Source organism: Cherax quadricarinatus, chromosome 33 (assembly GCF_038502225.1).
Source record: "Cherax quadricarinatus isolate ZL_2023a chromosome 33, ASM3850222v1, whole genome shotgun sequence".
Classification (NCBI taxonomy): Eukaryota; Metazoa; Arthropoda; class Malacostraca; order Decapoda; family Parastacidae; genus Cherax; species Cherax quadricarinatus.
The window spans coordinates 25,089,200-25,104,502 of NC_091324.1; the positions used below are offsets into that span (position 1 = coordinate 25,089,200).

The 15,303-nt window shown below is 39.7% G+C and overlaps 1 protein-coding gene across 4 annotated transcripts in view; it reads left to right on the forward strand.

Annotated features, from left to right (window-relative positions):
• fab1 (fab1 kinase) overlaps window positions 1–15,303 on the forward strand; it is a 94,138-nt gene that overhangs the window by 40,699 nt on the left and 38,136 nt on the right. For all 4 annotated transcript variants that reach the window (XM_070090936.1, XM_070090938.1, XM_070090937.1 and 1 more), the window contains exons 18-22: window positions 3,622–3,797; window positions 7,671–7,785; window positions 9,863–10,009; window positions 12,988–13,143; window positions 14,646–14,805. In XM_070090936.1, the coding sequence (XP_069947037.1) occupies window positions 3,622–3,797; window positions 7,671–7,785; window positions 9,863–10,009; window positions 12,988–13,143; window positions 14,646–14,805 (754 nt within the window). The remainder of the gene's footprint in view (window positions 1–3,621; window positions 3,798–7,670; window positions 7,786–9,862; window positions 10,010–12,987; window positions 13,144–14,645; window positions 14,806–15,303) is intronic.

Sequence of the window (15,303 nt, forward strand, 5' to 3'; positions counted from 1 at the left end):
GAGGTAATCAGCCCCTCAGCCTTGATTTGATGTGGTCAGTCCATCAGTCTCAAGGCTGAAGGACTCATTATCTGAAACTCCTCCTGTTCTTCACCATTCTCCTTTGTTTGGACTGATGAAGCCACTGTGTGGCAAAACATTTCCTCGTTAAAGATACCCAAGTGTTCCATATGGGTCGAATTTATCAACTTGTCAGTTCTCTGGACCATTCATCTACAAAACATGGGTAGGCACAAAATGAGTGGTAAGCGACAGCATGGGGGCCAAAAACAATAAGTAGAGCAGTAAGCGGCTTCCATGTCCATCAAGTTAGTTTCACAGTGGCCAAGCCTTGGGTGGGCAGTTGACCAGCAGTTAGGAAATTAGGAAAACCCAAATGAGTTTAGAAATGAAAAACACTGGGAACCTGATCACATAAAGAAAACTTACTGTTTTTGAGTGTACACGCTGATGGTTCTTCGATGTGACCCAGTGCAATTTGCATGAAGGGGGTAGGAGAGTTTCAGTGGGGGGAAATAAATGGGATTAAATCTGGAGTATCTGAGAGAGTTAGAGCAAAGGAAGGGGTAGCAGTAATGTTAAATGATCAGTTATGGAAGGAGAAAAGAGAATATGAATGTGTAAATTCAAGAATTATGTGGATTAAAGTAAAGGTTGGATGCGAGAAGTGGGTCATAATAAGCGTGTATGCACCTGGAGAAGAGAGGAATGCAGAGGAGAGAGAGAGATTTTGGGAGATGTTAAGTGAATGTATAGGAGCCTTTGAACCAAGTGAGAGAGTAATTGTGGTAGGGGACTTGAATGCTAAAGTAGGAGAAACTTTTAGAGAGGGTGTGGTAGGTAAGTTTGGGGTGCCAGGTGTAAATGATAATGGGAGCCCTTTGATTGAACTTTGTATAGAAAGGGGTTTAGTTATAGGTAATACATATTTTAAGAAAAAGAGGATAAATAAGTATACACGATATGATGTAGGGCGAAATGACAGTAGTTTGTTGGATTATGTATTGGTAGATAAAAGACTGTTGAGTAGACTTCAGGATGTACATGTTTATAGAGGGGCCACAGATATATCAGATCACTTTCTAGTTGTAGCTACACTGAGAGTAAAAGGTAGATGGGATACAAGGAGAATAGAAGCATCAGGGAAGAGAGAGGTAAAGGTTTATAAACTAAAAGAGGAGGCAGTTAGGGTAAGATATAAACAGCTATTGGAGGATAGATGGGCTAATGAGAGCATAGGCAATGGGGTCGAAGAGGTATGGGGTAGGTTTAAAAATGTAGTGTTAGAGTGTTCAGCAGAAGTTTGTGGTTACAGGAAAGTGGGTGCAGGAGGGAAGAGGAGCGATTGGTGGAATGATGATGTAAAGAGAGTAGTAAGGGAGAAAAAGTTAGCATATGAGAAGTTTTTACAAAGTAGAAGTGATGCAAGGAGGGAAGAGTATATGGAGAAAAAGAGAGAAGTTAAGAGAGTGGTGAAGCAATGTAAAAAGAGAGCAAATGAGAGAGTGGGTGAGATGTTATCAACAAATTTTGTTGAAAATAAGAAAAAGTTTTGGAGTGAGATTAACAAGTTAAGAAAGCCTAGAGAACAAATGGATTTGTCAGTTAAAAATAGGAGAGGAGAGTTATTAAATGGAGAGTTAGAGGTATTGGGAAGATGGAAGGAATATTTTGAGGAATTGTTAAATGTTGATGAAGATAGGGAAGCTGTGATTTCGTGTATAGGGCAAGGAGGAATAACATCTTGTAGGAGTGAGGAAGAGCCAGTTGTGAGTGTGGGGGAAGTTCGTGAGGCAGTAGGTAAAATGAAAGGGGGTAAGGCAGCCGGGATTGATGGGATAAAGATAGAAATGTTAAAAGCAGGTGGGGATATAGTTTTGGAGTGGTTGGTGCAATTATTTAATAAATGTATGGAAGAGGGTAAGGTACCTAGGGATTGGCAGAGAGCATGCATAGTTCCTTTGTATAAAGGCAAAGGGGATAAAAGAGAGTGCAAAAATTATAGGGGGATAAGTCTGTTGAGTGTACCTGGTAAAGTGTATGGTAGAGTTATAATTGAAAGAATTAAGAGTAAGACGGAGAATAGGATAGCAGATGAACAAGGAGGCTTTAGGAAAGGTAGGGGGTGTGTGGACCAGGTGTTTACAGTGAAACATATAAGTGAACAGTATTTAGATAAGGCTAAAGAGGTCTTTGTGGCATTTATGGATTTGGAAAAGGCGTATGACAGGGTGGATAGGGGGGCAATGTGGCAGATGTTGCAAGTGTATGGTGTAGGAGGTAGGTTACTGAAAGCAGTGAAGAGTTTTTACGAGGACAGTGAGGCTCAAGTTAGAGTATGTAGGAAAGAGGGAAATTTTTTCCCAGTAAAAGTAGGCCTTAGACAAGGATGTGTGATGTCACCGTGGTTGTTTAATATATTTATAGATGGGGTTGTAAGAGAAGTAAATGCGAGGGTCTTGGCAAGAGGCGTGGAGTTAAAAGATAAAGAATCACACACAAAGTGGGAGTTGTCACAGCTGCTCTTTGCTGATGACACTGTGCTCTTGGGAGATTCTGAAGAGAAGTTGCAGAGATTGGTGGATGAATTTGGTAGGGTGTGCAAAAGAAGAAAATTAAAGGTGAATACAGGAAAGAGTAAGGTTATGAGGATAACAAAAAGATTAGGTGATGAAAGATTGAATATCAGATTGGAGGGAGAGAGTATGGAGGAGGTGAACGTATTCAGATATTTGGGAGTGGATGTGTCAGCGGATGGGTCTATGAAAGATGAGGTGAATCATAGAATTGATGAGGGAAAAAGAGTGAGTGGTGCACTTAGGAGTCTGTGGAGACAAAGAACTTTGTCCTTGGAGGCAAAGAGGGGAATGTATGAGAGTATAGTTTTACCAACGCTCTTATATGGGTGTGAAGCATGGGTGATGAATGTTGCAGCGAGGAGAAGGCTGGAGGCAGTGGAGATGTCATGTCTGAGGGCAATGTGTGGTGTGAATATAATGCAGAGAATTCGTAGTTTGGAAGTTAGGAGGAGGTGCGGGATTACCAAAACTGTTGTCCAGAGGGCTGAGGAAGGGTTGTTGAGGTGGTTCGGACATGTAGAGAGAATGGAGCGAAACAGAATGACTTCAAGAGTGTATCAGTCTGTAGTGGAAGGAAGGCGGGGTAGGGGTCGGCCTAGGAAGGGTTGGAGGGAGGGGGTAATGGAGGTTTTGTGTGCGAGGGGCTTGGACTTCCAGCAGGCATGCTTGAGCGTGTTTGATAGGAGTGAATGGAGACAAATGGTTTTTAATACTTGACGTGCTGTTGGAGTGTGAGCAAAGTAACATTTATGAAGGGATTCAGGGAAACCGGCAGGCCGGACTTGAGTCCTGGAGATGGGAAGTACAGTGCCTGCACTCTGAAGGAGGGGTGTTAATGTTGCAGTTTAAAAACTGTAGTGTAAAGCACCCTTCTGGCAAGACAGTGATGGGGTGAATGATGGTGAAAGTTTTTCTTTTTCGGGCCACCCTGCCTTGGTGGGAATCGGCCGGTGTGATAATAATAAATAAAAATAATAATAATATTTTTGTTTTAGTAAGTTAATGTAATGATTTCCAAGTATCATTTTTGTTTTCACTTCAGGTTACCCCTGTGGTGCCTATGTCTTTAGAAACATGGTCACTGTCCTTCGCCAAATACCTGGAGCTGCGCTTCTATGGTGGCAATTTTACAAGACGTGGAACAGATGGATGCCCTCATTCTCTCCATCATGATCATTTTCAGTATTTTGGTTTTAAGAATCAAGTAGCAGTTTTCAAGTAAGTCTGATCAAATTGTTTTGATTATTTTTAGATCCTCATATTTGTTTCCAGTTTCTAAAGACAGGGAAGATAGGTCAAAATATTTCAGTTTTTAATGAATAGTCTTGTAACCTGTATCTTAATTTTTTTTTTAACTTTCTCTAAATACCTTGTATTAGTCCCTACAAAAAATTATGTAGTCTTCATACTATCTAAGTTTGCCCAAAATGCTGTGCATCCTATGGATTTTTCTAATTATTGTATAATTTCTACTGTAATATGAAATAAAAATATTGAATTTGAATCATTGATGGTGATGATGCTCTCTACTTTTTTTTTTCTGCATTGGTACTCATCAATTAAGATTATGAAGTTAAAAGATAAGTACTTTTGAATTAACTTTAATATCAGAATAAGAATAAGAAGAAGAAAATTGTCAAAGTGGGAAGTCTGAATGTGCGTGGATGTTGTGCAAATGATAAGAAAGAGATGATTGTGGATGTTATGAATGAGAAGAAACTGGATGTCCTGGCTTTAAGTGAAACAAAGCTGAAGGAGGTGGGAGAGTTTCAATGGAGAGGAATAAATGGGATTAGGTCAGGGGTTTCAAATAGAGTTAGAGCTAAAGAAGGAGTAGCAATAATGTTGAAGGATAAGCTATGGCAGGAAAAGAGGGACTACAAATGTATAAATTCAAGGATTATGTGGAGTAAAATAAAGATTGGATGTGAAAAGTGGGTTATAGTAAGCATGTATGCACCTGGAGAAGAGAGAAGTGTAGAGGAGAGAGAGAGATTCTGGGAAATGTTGAGTGAATGCGTAGGGAGTTTTGAATCAAGCGTGAGAGTAATGGTGGTTGGGGATTTCAATGCTAAAGTGGGTAAAAATGTTATGGAGGGAGTAGTAGGTAAATTTGGGGTGCCAGGGGTAAATGTAAATGGGGAGCCTTTAATTGAGCTATGTGTAGAAAGAAATTTGGTAATAAGTAATACATATTTTATGAAAAAGAGGATAAATAAATATACAAGGTATGATGTAGCACGTAATGAAAGTAGTTTGTTAGATTATGTATTGGTGGATAAAAGGTTGATGGGTAGGCTCCAGGATGTACATGTTTATAGAGGGGCAACTGATATATCGGATCATTATTTAGTTGTAGCTACAGTTAGAGTAAGAGGTAGATGGGAAAAGATGAAGGTGGCAACAAGTAAGAGGGAGGTGAAAGTGTATAAACTAAGGGAGGAGGAAGTTCGGGCGAGATATAAGCGACTATTGGCAGAAAGGTGGGCTAGTGCAAAGATGAGTAGTGGGGGGGTAGAAGAGGGTTGGAATAGTTTTAAAAATGCAGTATTAGAATGTGGGGCAGAAGTTTGTGGTTATAGGAGGGTGGGGGCAGGAGGAAAGAGGAGTGATTGGTGGAATGATGAAGTAAAGGGTGTGATAAAAGAGAAAAAGGTAGCTTACGAGAGGTTTTTACAAAGCAGAAGAGCAGAGTATATGGAGAGTAAAAGAAAGGTGAAGAGAGTGGTGAGAGAGTGCAAAAGGAGAGCAGATGAAAGAGTGGGAGAGGCACTGTCAAGAAATTTTAATGAAAATAAGAAAAAATTTTGGAGTGAGTTAAACAAGTTAAGAAAGCCTAGGGAAAGTATGGATTTGTCAGTTAAAAACAGAGTAGGGGAGTTAGTAGATGGGGAGAGGGAGGTATTAGGTAGATGGCGAGAATATTTTGAGGAACTTTTAAATGTTGGGGAAGAAAGGGAGGCGGTAATTTCATGCACTGGCCAGGGAGGTATACCATCTTTTAGGAGTGAAGAAGAGCAGAATGTAAGTGTGGTGGAGGTACGTGAGGCATTACGTAGAATGAAAGGGGGTAAAGCAGCTGGAACTGATGGGATCATTACAGAAATGTTAAAAGCAGGGGGGGATATAGTGTTGGAGTGGTTGGTACTTTTGTTTAATAAATGTATGAAAGAGGGGAAGGTACCTAGGGATTGGCAGAGAGCATGTATAGTCCCTTTATGTAAAGGGAAGGGGGACAAAAAAGATTGTAAAAATTATAGAGGAATAAGTTTACTGAGTATACCAGGAAAAGTATACGGTAGGATTATAATTGAAAGAATTAGAGGTAAGACAGAATGTAGGATTGCGGATGAGCAAGGAGGCTTCAGAGTGGGTAGGGGATGTGTAGATCAAGTGTTTACATTGAAGCATATATGTGAACAGTATTTAGATAAAGGTAGGGAAGTTTTTATTGCATTTATGGATTTAGAAAAGGCATATGATAGAGTGGATAGAGGAGCAATGTGGCAGATGTTGCAAGTATATGGAATAGGTGGTAAGTTACTAAATGCTGTAAAGAGCTTTTATGAGGATAGTGAGGCTCAGGTTAGAGTGTGTAGAAGAGAGGGAGAATACTTCCCGGTAAAAGTAGGTCTTAGACAGGGATGTGTAATGTCACCATGGTTGTTTAATATATTTATAGATGGGGTTGTAAAAGAAGTAAATGCTAGGGTGTTTGGGAGAGGGGTGGGATTAAATTATGGGGAATCAAATTCAAAATGGGAATTGACACAGTTACTTTTTTCTGATGATACTGTGCTTATGGGAGATTCTAAAGAAAAATTACAAAGGTTAGTGGATGAGTTTGAGAATGTGTGTAAAGGTAGAAAGTTGAAAGTGAACATAGAAAAGAGTAAGGTGATGAGGGTATCAAATGATTTAGATAAAGAAAAATTGGATATCAAATTGGGGAGGAGGAGTATGGAAGAAGTGAATGTTTTCAGATACTTGGGCGTTGACGTGTCGGCGGATGGATTTATGAAGGATGAGGTTAATCATAGAATTGATGAGGGAAAAAAGGTGAGTGGTGCATTGAGGTATATGTGGAGTCAAAAAATGTTATCTATGGAGGCAAAGAAGGGAATGTATGAAAGTATAGTAGTACCAACACTCTTATATGGATGTGAAGCTTGGGTGGTAAATGCAGCAGTGAGGAGACGGTTGGAGGCAGTGGAGATGTCCTGTCTAAGGGCAATGTGTGGTGTAAATATTATGCAGAAAATTCGGAGTTTGGAAATTAGGAGAAGGTGTGGAGTTAATAAAAGCATTAATCAGAGGGCAGAAGAGGGGTTGTTGAGGTGGTTTGGTCATTTAGAGAGAATGGATCAAAGTAGAATGACATGGAAAGCATATAAATCTATAGGGGAAGGAAGGAGGGGTAGGGGTCGTCCTCGAAAGGGTTGGAAAGAGGGGGTAAAGGACGTTTTGTGGGCAAGGGGCTTGGACTTCCAGCAAGCGTGCGTGAGCGTGTTAGATAGGAGTGAATGGAGATGAATGATACTTGGGACCTGACGATCTGTTGGAGTGTGAGCAGGGTAATATTTAGTGAAGGGATTCAGGGAAACCGGTTATTTTCATATAGTCGGACTTGAGTCCTGTAAATGGGAAGTACAATGCCTGCACTTTAAAGGAGGGGTTTGGGATATTGGCAGTTTGGAGGGATATGTTGTGTATCTTTATATGTGTATGCTTCTAAACTGTTGTATTCTGAGCACCTCTGCAAAAACAGTGATAATGTGCGAGTGTGGTGAAAGTGTTGAATGATGATGAAAGTATTTTCTTTTTGGGGATTTTCTTTCTTTTTTGGGTCACCCTGCCTCGGTGGGAGATGGCCGACTTGTTAAAAAAAAAAAAAAATTTGAAAAGATATGCCATCAAATGCAGAATGACCCTAAATCTGAAAAAATGTGGACATAATTATATTTTATTCATGGATCAATACTTGTGAGACTTTTTGTGGAACCCTTTTGGATTTGGGTATCCGGCTATTTTTCACTGAACACTGAAAATAATTTTATTGTTTGAGAATATAAATTATCTTATTCTTTTCAGATATATTGGAATTACATTACGAGAAATTTTTCTTCCGCCATCTGAGATGAAACTGTGCATCCATCCAATTACTCAATCATCTGTTGTGGAACTCATCAAGGGTGTGGCCATACAGGTAGGAGAACTCATCAAGGGTGTGGCTATACAGGTAGAACTCATCAAGGGTGTGGCAATACAAGTAGAACTCATCAGAGGTGTGACTATACAGGTAGGAGAACTTATCAAGGATGTGGCTGTACAGGTTGGAGTGAAAAAACAAATCAGAAGAGGGATAACTTCTTTCAGCAAACCTGTTGTATCCCATCAAGGCGGGGTGGCGCAAAAGGAAAAATGAAAGTGTCTCCTATTAAATTTAGTAATATGTACAGGAGAAGGGGTTACTAGCCCCTTGCTCCCAAGAGGGATAACTACTACTAATTTCTTCTTTCAACAAACCATATCCCACCGAAGCAGGGTGGCCTAAAAAGAAAAGCAAAAGTAAGAGGGATAATTGTAGTAGCTAAATTATTTTTTTCAAATTCCTTTAACAATTGTATTTTTATTTGATGACATGAAAATGCCTCACTAGATCAAATTCAAACCTTCACTGCTGTTTCCCACCGAGGCAGGGTGATCCAAATAGAAAGAAAAACCTACTTTAACCATCATGACAGTTTAGAAGTCCCTCCCAACTTCCAATATCCCAAATCCCTCCTTTAAAGTGCAGGCATTGTACTTCCCATTTCCAGGACTCAAGTCTGGCTAACCAGTTTCCCTGAGTCCCTTCACAAAATATTACCCTGCTCACACTCCAACAGCTCATCAGGTCCCAAAAACTATTCGTCTCTATTCACTCCTGTCTAACACGTTCACGCACGCTTGCTGGAAGGCCAAGTCCCTCGCCCACAAAACCTCCTTAACCCCCTCCCTCCAACCTTTTTGAGGATGACCCCTACCACACGTTCCTTCCCCTACAGATTTATACACTCTCCAAGTCATTCTCCTTTTTTCCATTCTCTCTGATTGACCAAACCACCTCAACAACCCCTCTTCAGCCCACTGACTAATACTTTTAGTAACTCCACACCTCCTCCTAATTTCCACACTATGAATTCTCTGCATAATATTTATGCCACACATTGCCCTTAGACAGGACATCTCCACTGCCTCCAGCCGCCTCCTCGCTGCAGCATTTACAACCCAAGCTTCACACCCGTATAAGATTGTTGGTACAACTATACTTTCATACATTCCCTTCTTTACTTCCATGGATAACGTTTTTTTTGTCTCCACAGATACCTCAACGCACCACTCGCTTTTTTTCCTTCATCAATTCTGTGGTTAACCTCATCCTTCATAAACCCATCCGCTGACAAATCAACTCCCAAATATTTGAAAACATTTACTTCTTCCATACTCCTCCCTCCACTGTGATACTGCTTTTATATCTTAGTAAATTGAAGGTTTATATTATTATCGGGGAAGATAGGTCCTTATTTGCCAATTTTAAACCAATTTATTGAGGGTATCCTACCGAGCCTTCTAGTGGAATAATGCTTTGGAGCTTCTCTATAATGGTGTAGTCCATAATGATATTCAGTGTGGAAAATGAGCCACTTTCAACAATGCTATACCTTATTTACAGGGTCATTTTCTGGGCCTGACCTATAAATTTAAAATGGCGCTTCCCTGTATATTGTTACATCAAGATCTAAAAATTTTGTGGTACAAATTTTTGCAGAATACAGCAAATTATTTTGTACATACAGTTAATCATAGTGATAAATTCTTGTCTCTGCTAATTGAGAGGAAGAAATCCCTTTTCCCAAACTCACTTTTCCTTCCCAATAGACATGGCTCCTAGCAGTGCTCCCTCCTTTTTCGTAGCCACACTTTCTTCACCCTAGTTATGCTTCATGTTGACAAACTCCAGCTTTTCAGTTCCATTCTTCCTTCACCATTATTCACTCCTAGTAGCACTTTACCCCTTTCCAAAGCCACCTGCCATTCAACACAATTGTATCTCGCCCCTTTTATAAGCACACCCTCTCTTCATCATAGATGTACCTCTCAACAGCGTTTGTTCCAAACCTGCCCTTCCTTCAAGTGCAGTTGAAAGAAGACGGGTTTGGATTATGTTACCAGATACAACTTTAAAGTTGTTTTAAATGCAGTACTGTCACTAATTTCTTTTTTGTTCATTTTTACTGCAGGGCTACTCAGTGTTCTCTACAATTTTTGAGCGTGTTACAACACTTTCTTCTGAGTGTGGAAGCCGCTGGGAGCCTCTCATTGTGGAAATCACCGAACATCAGAATAAACAGCGCCTGACATTCAGAGAAAAGATTGAAAGCATACAGGTGCATATTCTTTTATGTACTGCAATTGGATTTTGTTCATACATATGTTATTTGTAATCTAGTTTTGTGTGTATGCGTTCTTATTTCTATACTTGCTATTTGATTTATTTTATTTTTATTATCACACTGGCCGATTCCCACCGAGGCAGGGTGGCCCGAAAAAGAAAAACTTTCACCATCATTAATCCATCACTGTCTTGCCAGAAGGGTGCTTTACACTACAGTTTTTAAACTGCAACATTAACACCCCTCCTTCAGAGTGCAGGCACTGTACTTCCCATCTCCAGGACTCAAGTCCGGCCTGCCGGTTTCCCTGAACCCCTTCATAAATGTTACTTTGCTCACACTCCAACAGCACGTCAAGTATTAAAAACCATTTGTCTCCATTCACTCCTATCAAACACGCTCACGCATGCCTGCTGGAAGTCCAAGCCCCTCGCACACAAAACCTCCTTTACCCCCTCCCTCCAACCTTTCCTAGGCCAACCCCTACCCCGCCTTCCTTCCACTACAGACTGATACACTCTTGAAGTCATTCTGTTTCTCTCCATTCTCTCTACATGTCCGAACCACCTCAACAACCCTTCCTCAGCCCTCTGGACAACAGTTTTGGTAATCCCGCACCTCCTCCTAACTTCCAAACTACGAATTCTCTGCATTATATTCACACCACACATTGCCCTCAGACATGACATCTCCACTGCCTCCAGCCTTCTCCTCGCTGCAACATTCATCACCCATGCTTCACACCTATATAAGAGTGTTAGTAAAACTATACTCTCATACATTCCCCTCTTTGCCTCCAAGGACAAAGTTCTTCGTCTCCACAGACTCCTAAGTGCACCACTCACCCTTTTCCCCTCATCAATTCTATGATTCACCTCATCTTTCATAGACCCATCCGCTGACACGTCCACTCCCAAATATCTGAATACATTCACCTCCTCCATACTCTCTCCCTCCAATCTGATATCCAATCTTTCATCACCTAATCTTTTTGTTATCCTCATAACCTTACTCTTTCCTGTATTCACTTTTAATTTTCTTCTTTTCCATACCCTACCAAATTCATCCACCAATCTCTGCAACTTCTCTTCAGAATCTCCCAAGAGCACAGTGTCATCAGCAAAGAGCAACTGTGACAACTCCCACTTTATGTGTGATTCTTTATCTTTTAACTCCACGCCTCTTGCCAAGACCCTCGCATTTACTTCTCTTACAACCCCATCTATAAATACATTAAACAACCACGGTGACATCACACATCCTTGTCTAAGGCCTACTTTTACTGGGAAATAATTTCCCTCTTTCCTACATACTCTAACTTGAGCCTCACTATCCTCGTAAAAACTCTTCACTGCTTTCAGTAACCTACCTCCTACACCATACACCTGCAACATCTGCCACATTGCTCCCCTATCCACCCTGTCATACGCCTTTTCCAAATCCATAAATGCCACAAAGACCTCTTTAGCCTTATCTAAATACTGTTCACTTATGTGTTTCACTGTAAACACCTAGTCCACACACCCCCTACCTTTCCTAAAGTCTCCTTGTTCATCTGCTATCCTATTCTCCGTCTTACTCTTAATTCTTTCAATAATAACTCTACCATACACTTTACCAGGTATACTCAACAAACTTATCCCCCTATAATTTTTGCACTCTCTTTGCCTTTATACAAAGGAACTATGCATGCTCTCTGCCAATCCCTAGGTACCTTACCTTCTTCCATACATTTATTAAATAATTGCACTAACCACTCCAAAACTATATCCCCACCTACTTTTAACATTTCTATCTTTATCCCATCAATCCCGGCTGCCTTACCCTCTTTCATTTTACCTACTGCCTCACGAACTTCCCCCACACTCACAACTGGCTCTTCCTCACTCTTACAAGATGTTATTCCTCCTTGCCCTATATTTGCTTTATTGTCATAATTTTTCCAAGTTTATATTAGTTATTTGGGGGATACTTGTACCTAGTAGACAGTTCTGATGAGGTATAGTGCAGCTCCCTTTGTGGTTGTACAGTATTTGTTAAAATAATTCCTGTAATTTTTTCTTTTGTTAACTTTCTCTCTCCAGAGATGTCTTCTTTATTGGACAGTCTTTGGTATGTCTCCATTATATGGATATCTACAATGTTAATACAAAAGCTGATGTTGAATAAATCATAACACTGTTGTTGGGAAAATAGGAAGAAATTTTTGATGAGTTTGGTCAATCCAAGAACTAAAACAATGTCATGAGTTTCTTTTCCTAATTATGGTCATTTATGAAAAACTGATATAGGTTAGTTAGGACAACTATCACTTTCATTCATTAGGGTAGTAAGTCTATAGTAAGTCTGTACAGTATAGGTTACAATTCTTCTTTCTTTCAACACACCGGCCGTATCCCACTGAGGCGGGGTGGCCCAAAAGGAAAAACAAAAGTTTCTCCTTTCAAATTTAGTAATATATACAGGAGAAAAGGTTACTAGCCCCTTGCTCCCGGCATTTTAGTCGCCTCTTACAACACGCATGGCTTACGGAGGAAGAATTCTGTTCCACTTCCCCATGGAGATAAGAGGAAATAAACAAGAACAAGAACTAGAAAGAAAATAGAAGAAAACCCAGAGGGGTATGTATATATATGCTTGTACATGTATGTGTAGTGTGACCTAAGTGTAAGTAGAAGTATCAAGACATACCTGAAATCTTGCATGTTTATGAGACAGAAGGACACTAGCAATCCCACCATCATGTAAAACAATTACAGGCTTTCGTTTTACACTCACTTGGCAGAACGGTAGGATTACAATTATAAATAATATTTAATCCCATTTGGAAATAAGAAAAGTAAGATATGTAAGTACTTAGCATATGAATTTTTCACAGAAACAGTTGTGAAAACCTGTTAACAGAAGTGAAAATACTCAGTATATTACTAGTACTGTCATATTGCTTAATGATGTATTTATGTCTTTTCCAGCTGCAGCTAACATCACCAACACTAGAAGCGCGGCGCCTTCATCCTCCCACACCTAACACTACTCATGAAGTTACTACAACAATGTTGGGCATCACAGATCAAGTTATTCTCATCAAGAGGCTCATTGCTCAAGTTGTCACTGACTGGAATGCCAAGGTTAGAATAAAAGCTCTTATAGATTTTGGCCAGAATTAACATTTTCATTAAATATATACTGTATCTGGCAGCATTTAAGACACTTTTTTTCATTTAACCAAGAGAAAAATTTAAAAATAATAATAAATAAGAGATATTCAGTAAATTTAGGGTGCATCCTACATGCCGGTGTATGTAGGACACACCCTAAATTTACTTTAGTGTAATAAATTATTCTTGTACAAAGAAAAATCCATAATCATTTATTAAGGTATTTTATTTGAGTGTCTTAAAATTATAGCTGATGAAAGTTTATAAATAGGTGTTTAAATAAGATAAGGGTATATTTATTAATACATATGGATGACACTAACAAATTGATAATGTAAAACTAGGCATGGTGGGAGCAAAGCTACAGCTGGATAGGAGGGCGGACATCATACTGAAAAGAATTTTTTTTGCTGTTTTTAAAGAATTTTATATTGCTGGCTCTTTTGTAAATAATAATAAGAATAATAATTAATAATTGGGAATTTATGGGAGTGGACATGTCAGCGGATGGGTCTATGAAAGATGAGGTGAATCATAGAATTGATGAGGGAAAAAGAGTGAGTGGTGCACTTAGGAGTCTGTGGAGACAAAGAACTTTGTCCTTGGAGGCAAAGAGGGGAATGTATGAGAGTATAGTTTTACCAACGCTCTTATATGGGTGTGAAGCGTGGGTGATGAATGTTGCAGCGAGGAGAAGGCTGGAGGCAGTGGAGATGTCATGTCTGAGGGCAATGTGTGGTGTGAATATAATGCAGAGAATTCGTAGTTTGGAAGTTAGGAGGAGGTGCGGGATTACCAAAACTGTTGTCCAGAGGGCTGAGGAAGGGTTGTTGAGGTGGTTCGGACATGTAGAGAGAATGGAGCGAAACAGAATGACTTCAAGAGTGTATCAGTCTGTAGTGGAAGGAAGGCGGGGTAGGGGTCGGCCTAGGAAGGGTTGGAGGGAGGGGGTAAAGGAGGTTTTGTGTGCGAGGGGCTTGGACTTCCAGCAGGCATGCGTGAGCATGTTTGATAGGAGTGAATGGAGACAAATGGTTTTTAATACTTGACGTGCTGTTGGAGTGTGAGCAAAGTAACATTTATGAAGGGATTCAGGGAAACCGGCAGGCCGGACTTGAGTCCTGGAGATGGGAAGTACAGTGCCTGCACTCTGAAGGAGGGGTGTTAATGTTGCAGTTCAAAAACTGTAGTGTAAAGCACCCTTCTGGCAAGACAGTGATGGAGTGAATGATGGTGAAAGTTTTTCTTTTTTGGGCCACCCTGCCTTGGTGGGAATCGGCCAGTGTGATAATAATAAAAAAAAAAAATAATTGGGAATTTTTTATACTTGAGTGCCTGTTCTTTTCACAAGCATTCACACACCAAGCAATAAATGCTGTGAGAGGGAAGTTAGAGGTGATTTACATGACTTATCAGAGGTCAGCTTACTGTCCAAATACTGTGAAATAATTAATAATTTTGTTTTACATCAGGTCCAAGATCTTGTACAGCTTCGAAAAAGAGAAGAGAAATTAGAGAAGGCAAAAGTAATGGCAACAAACAGTGGAGGTGGTGGTTTGCCTCGCCAGTCTACAAGTACTTCATTATCCACTTCCTCAGCAGCATCAGCATATGCAACCACTTCTACAGGAGGTGAATAGATTGTATTTGTTATTTTCATAATAATGCAGATACCACATTGTAACCATATAAATCATTAGGTACTGGTAATTTAATTGTCAATTATGGGACTTTTTCTCAACCTCAAAAAGCTGGAGTACATACAATATTTAATTTTATATTTTTAGAAGCCTACTTAATATCTAAAAGTCTTTCGCTTGTAGAACGTTAATTCTGATATGGAAACTTACATTATTGGGGGTGAAGAAGATCAAAACAACTATCTCATTTTAGTAGTACAGTATAAGTATTTTCAAGATATTAGATAAAACAATAGAAAATTGAAAAGAACACAGAGAACATTAATTGTTTGTGGACTTTTAACTTGTTCCTCCATTTTAGAGGACAGTGATAATAATTTCTATTGCTTTTTGCATAGGCTGTGTTCAAACAGGATGGCTTGTTGAGTGTGCTTACCTGAACCAATATTGGAGTAAGGTGAGGATGTACACTCTTCCAGTGACACTTATG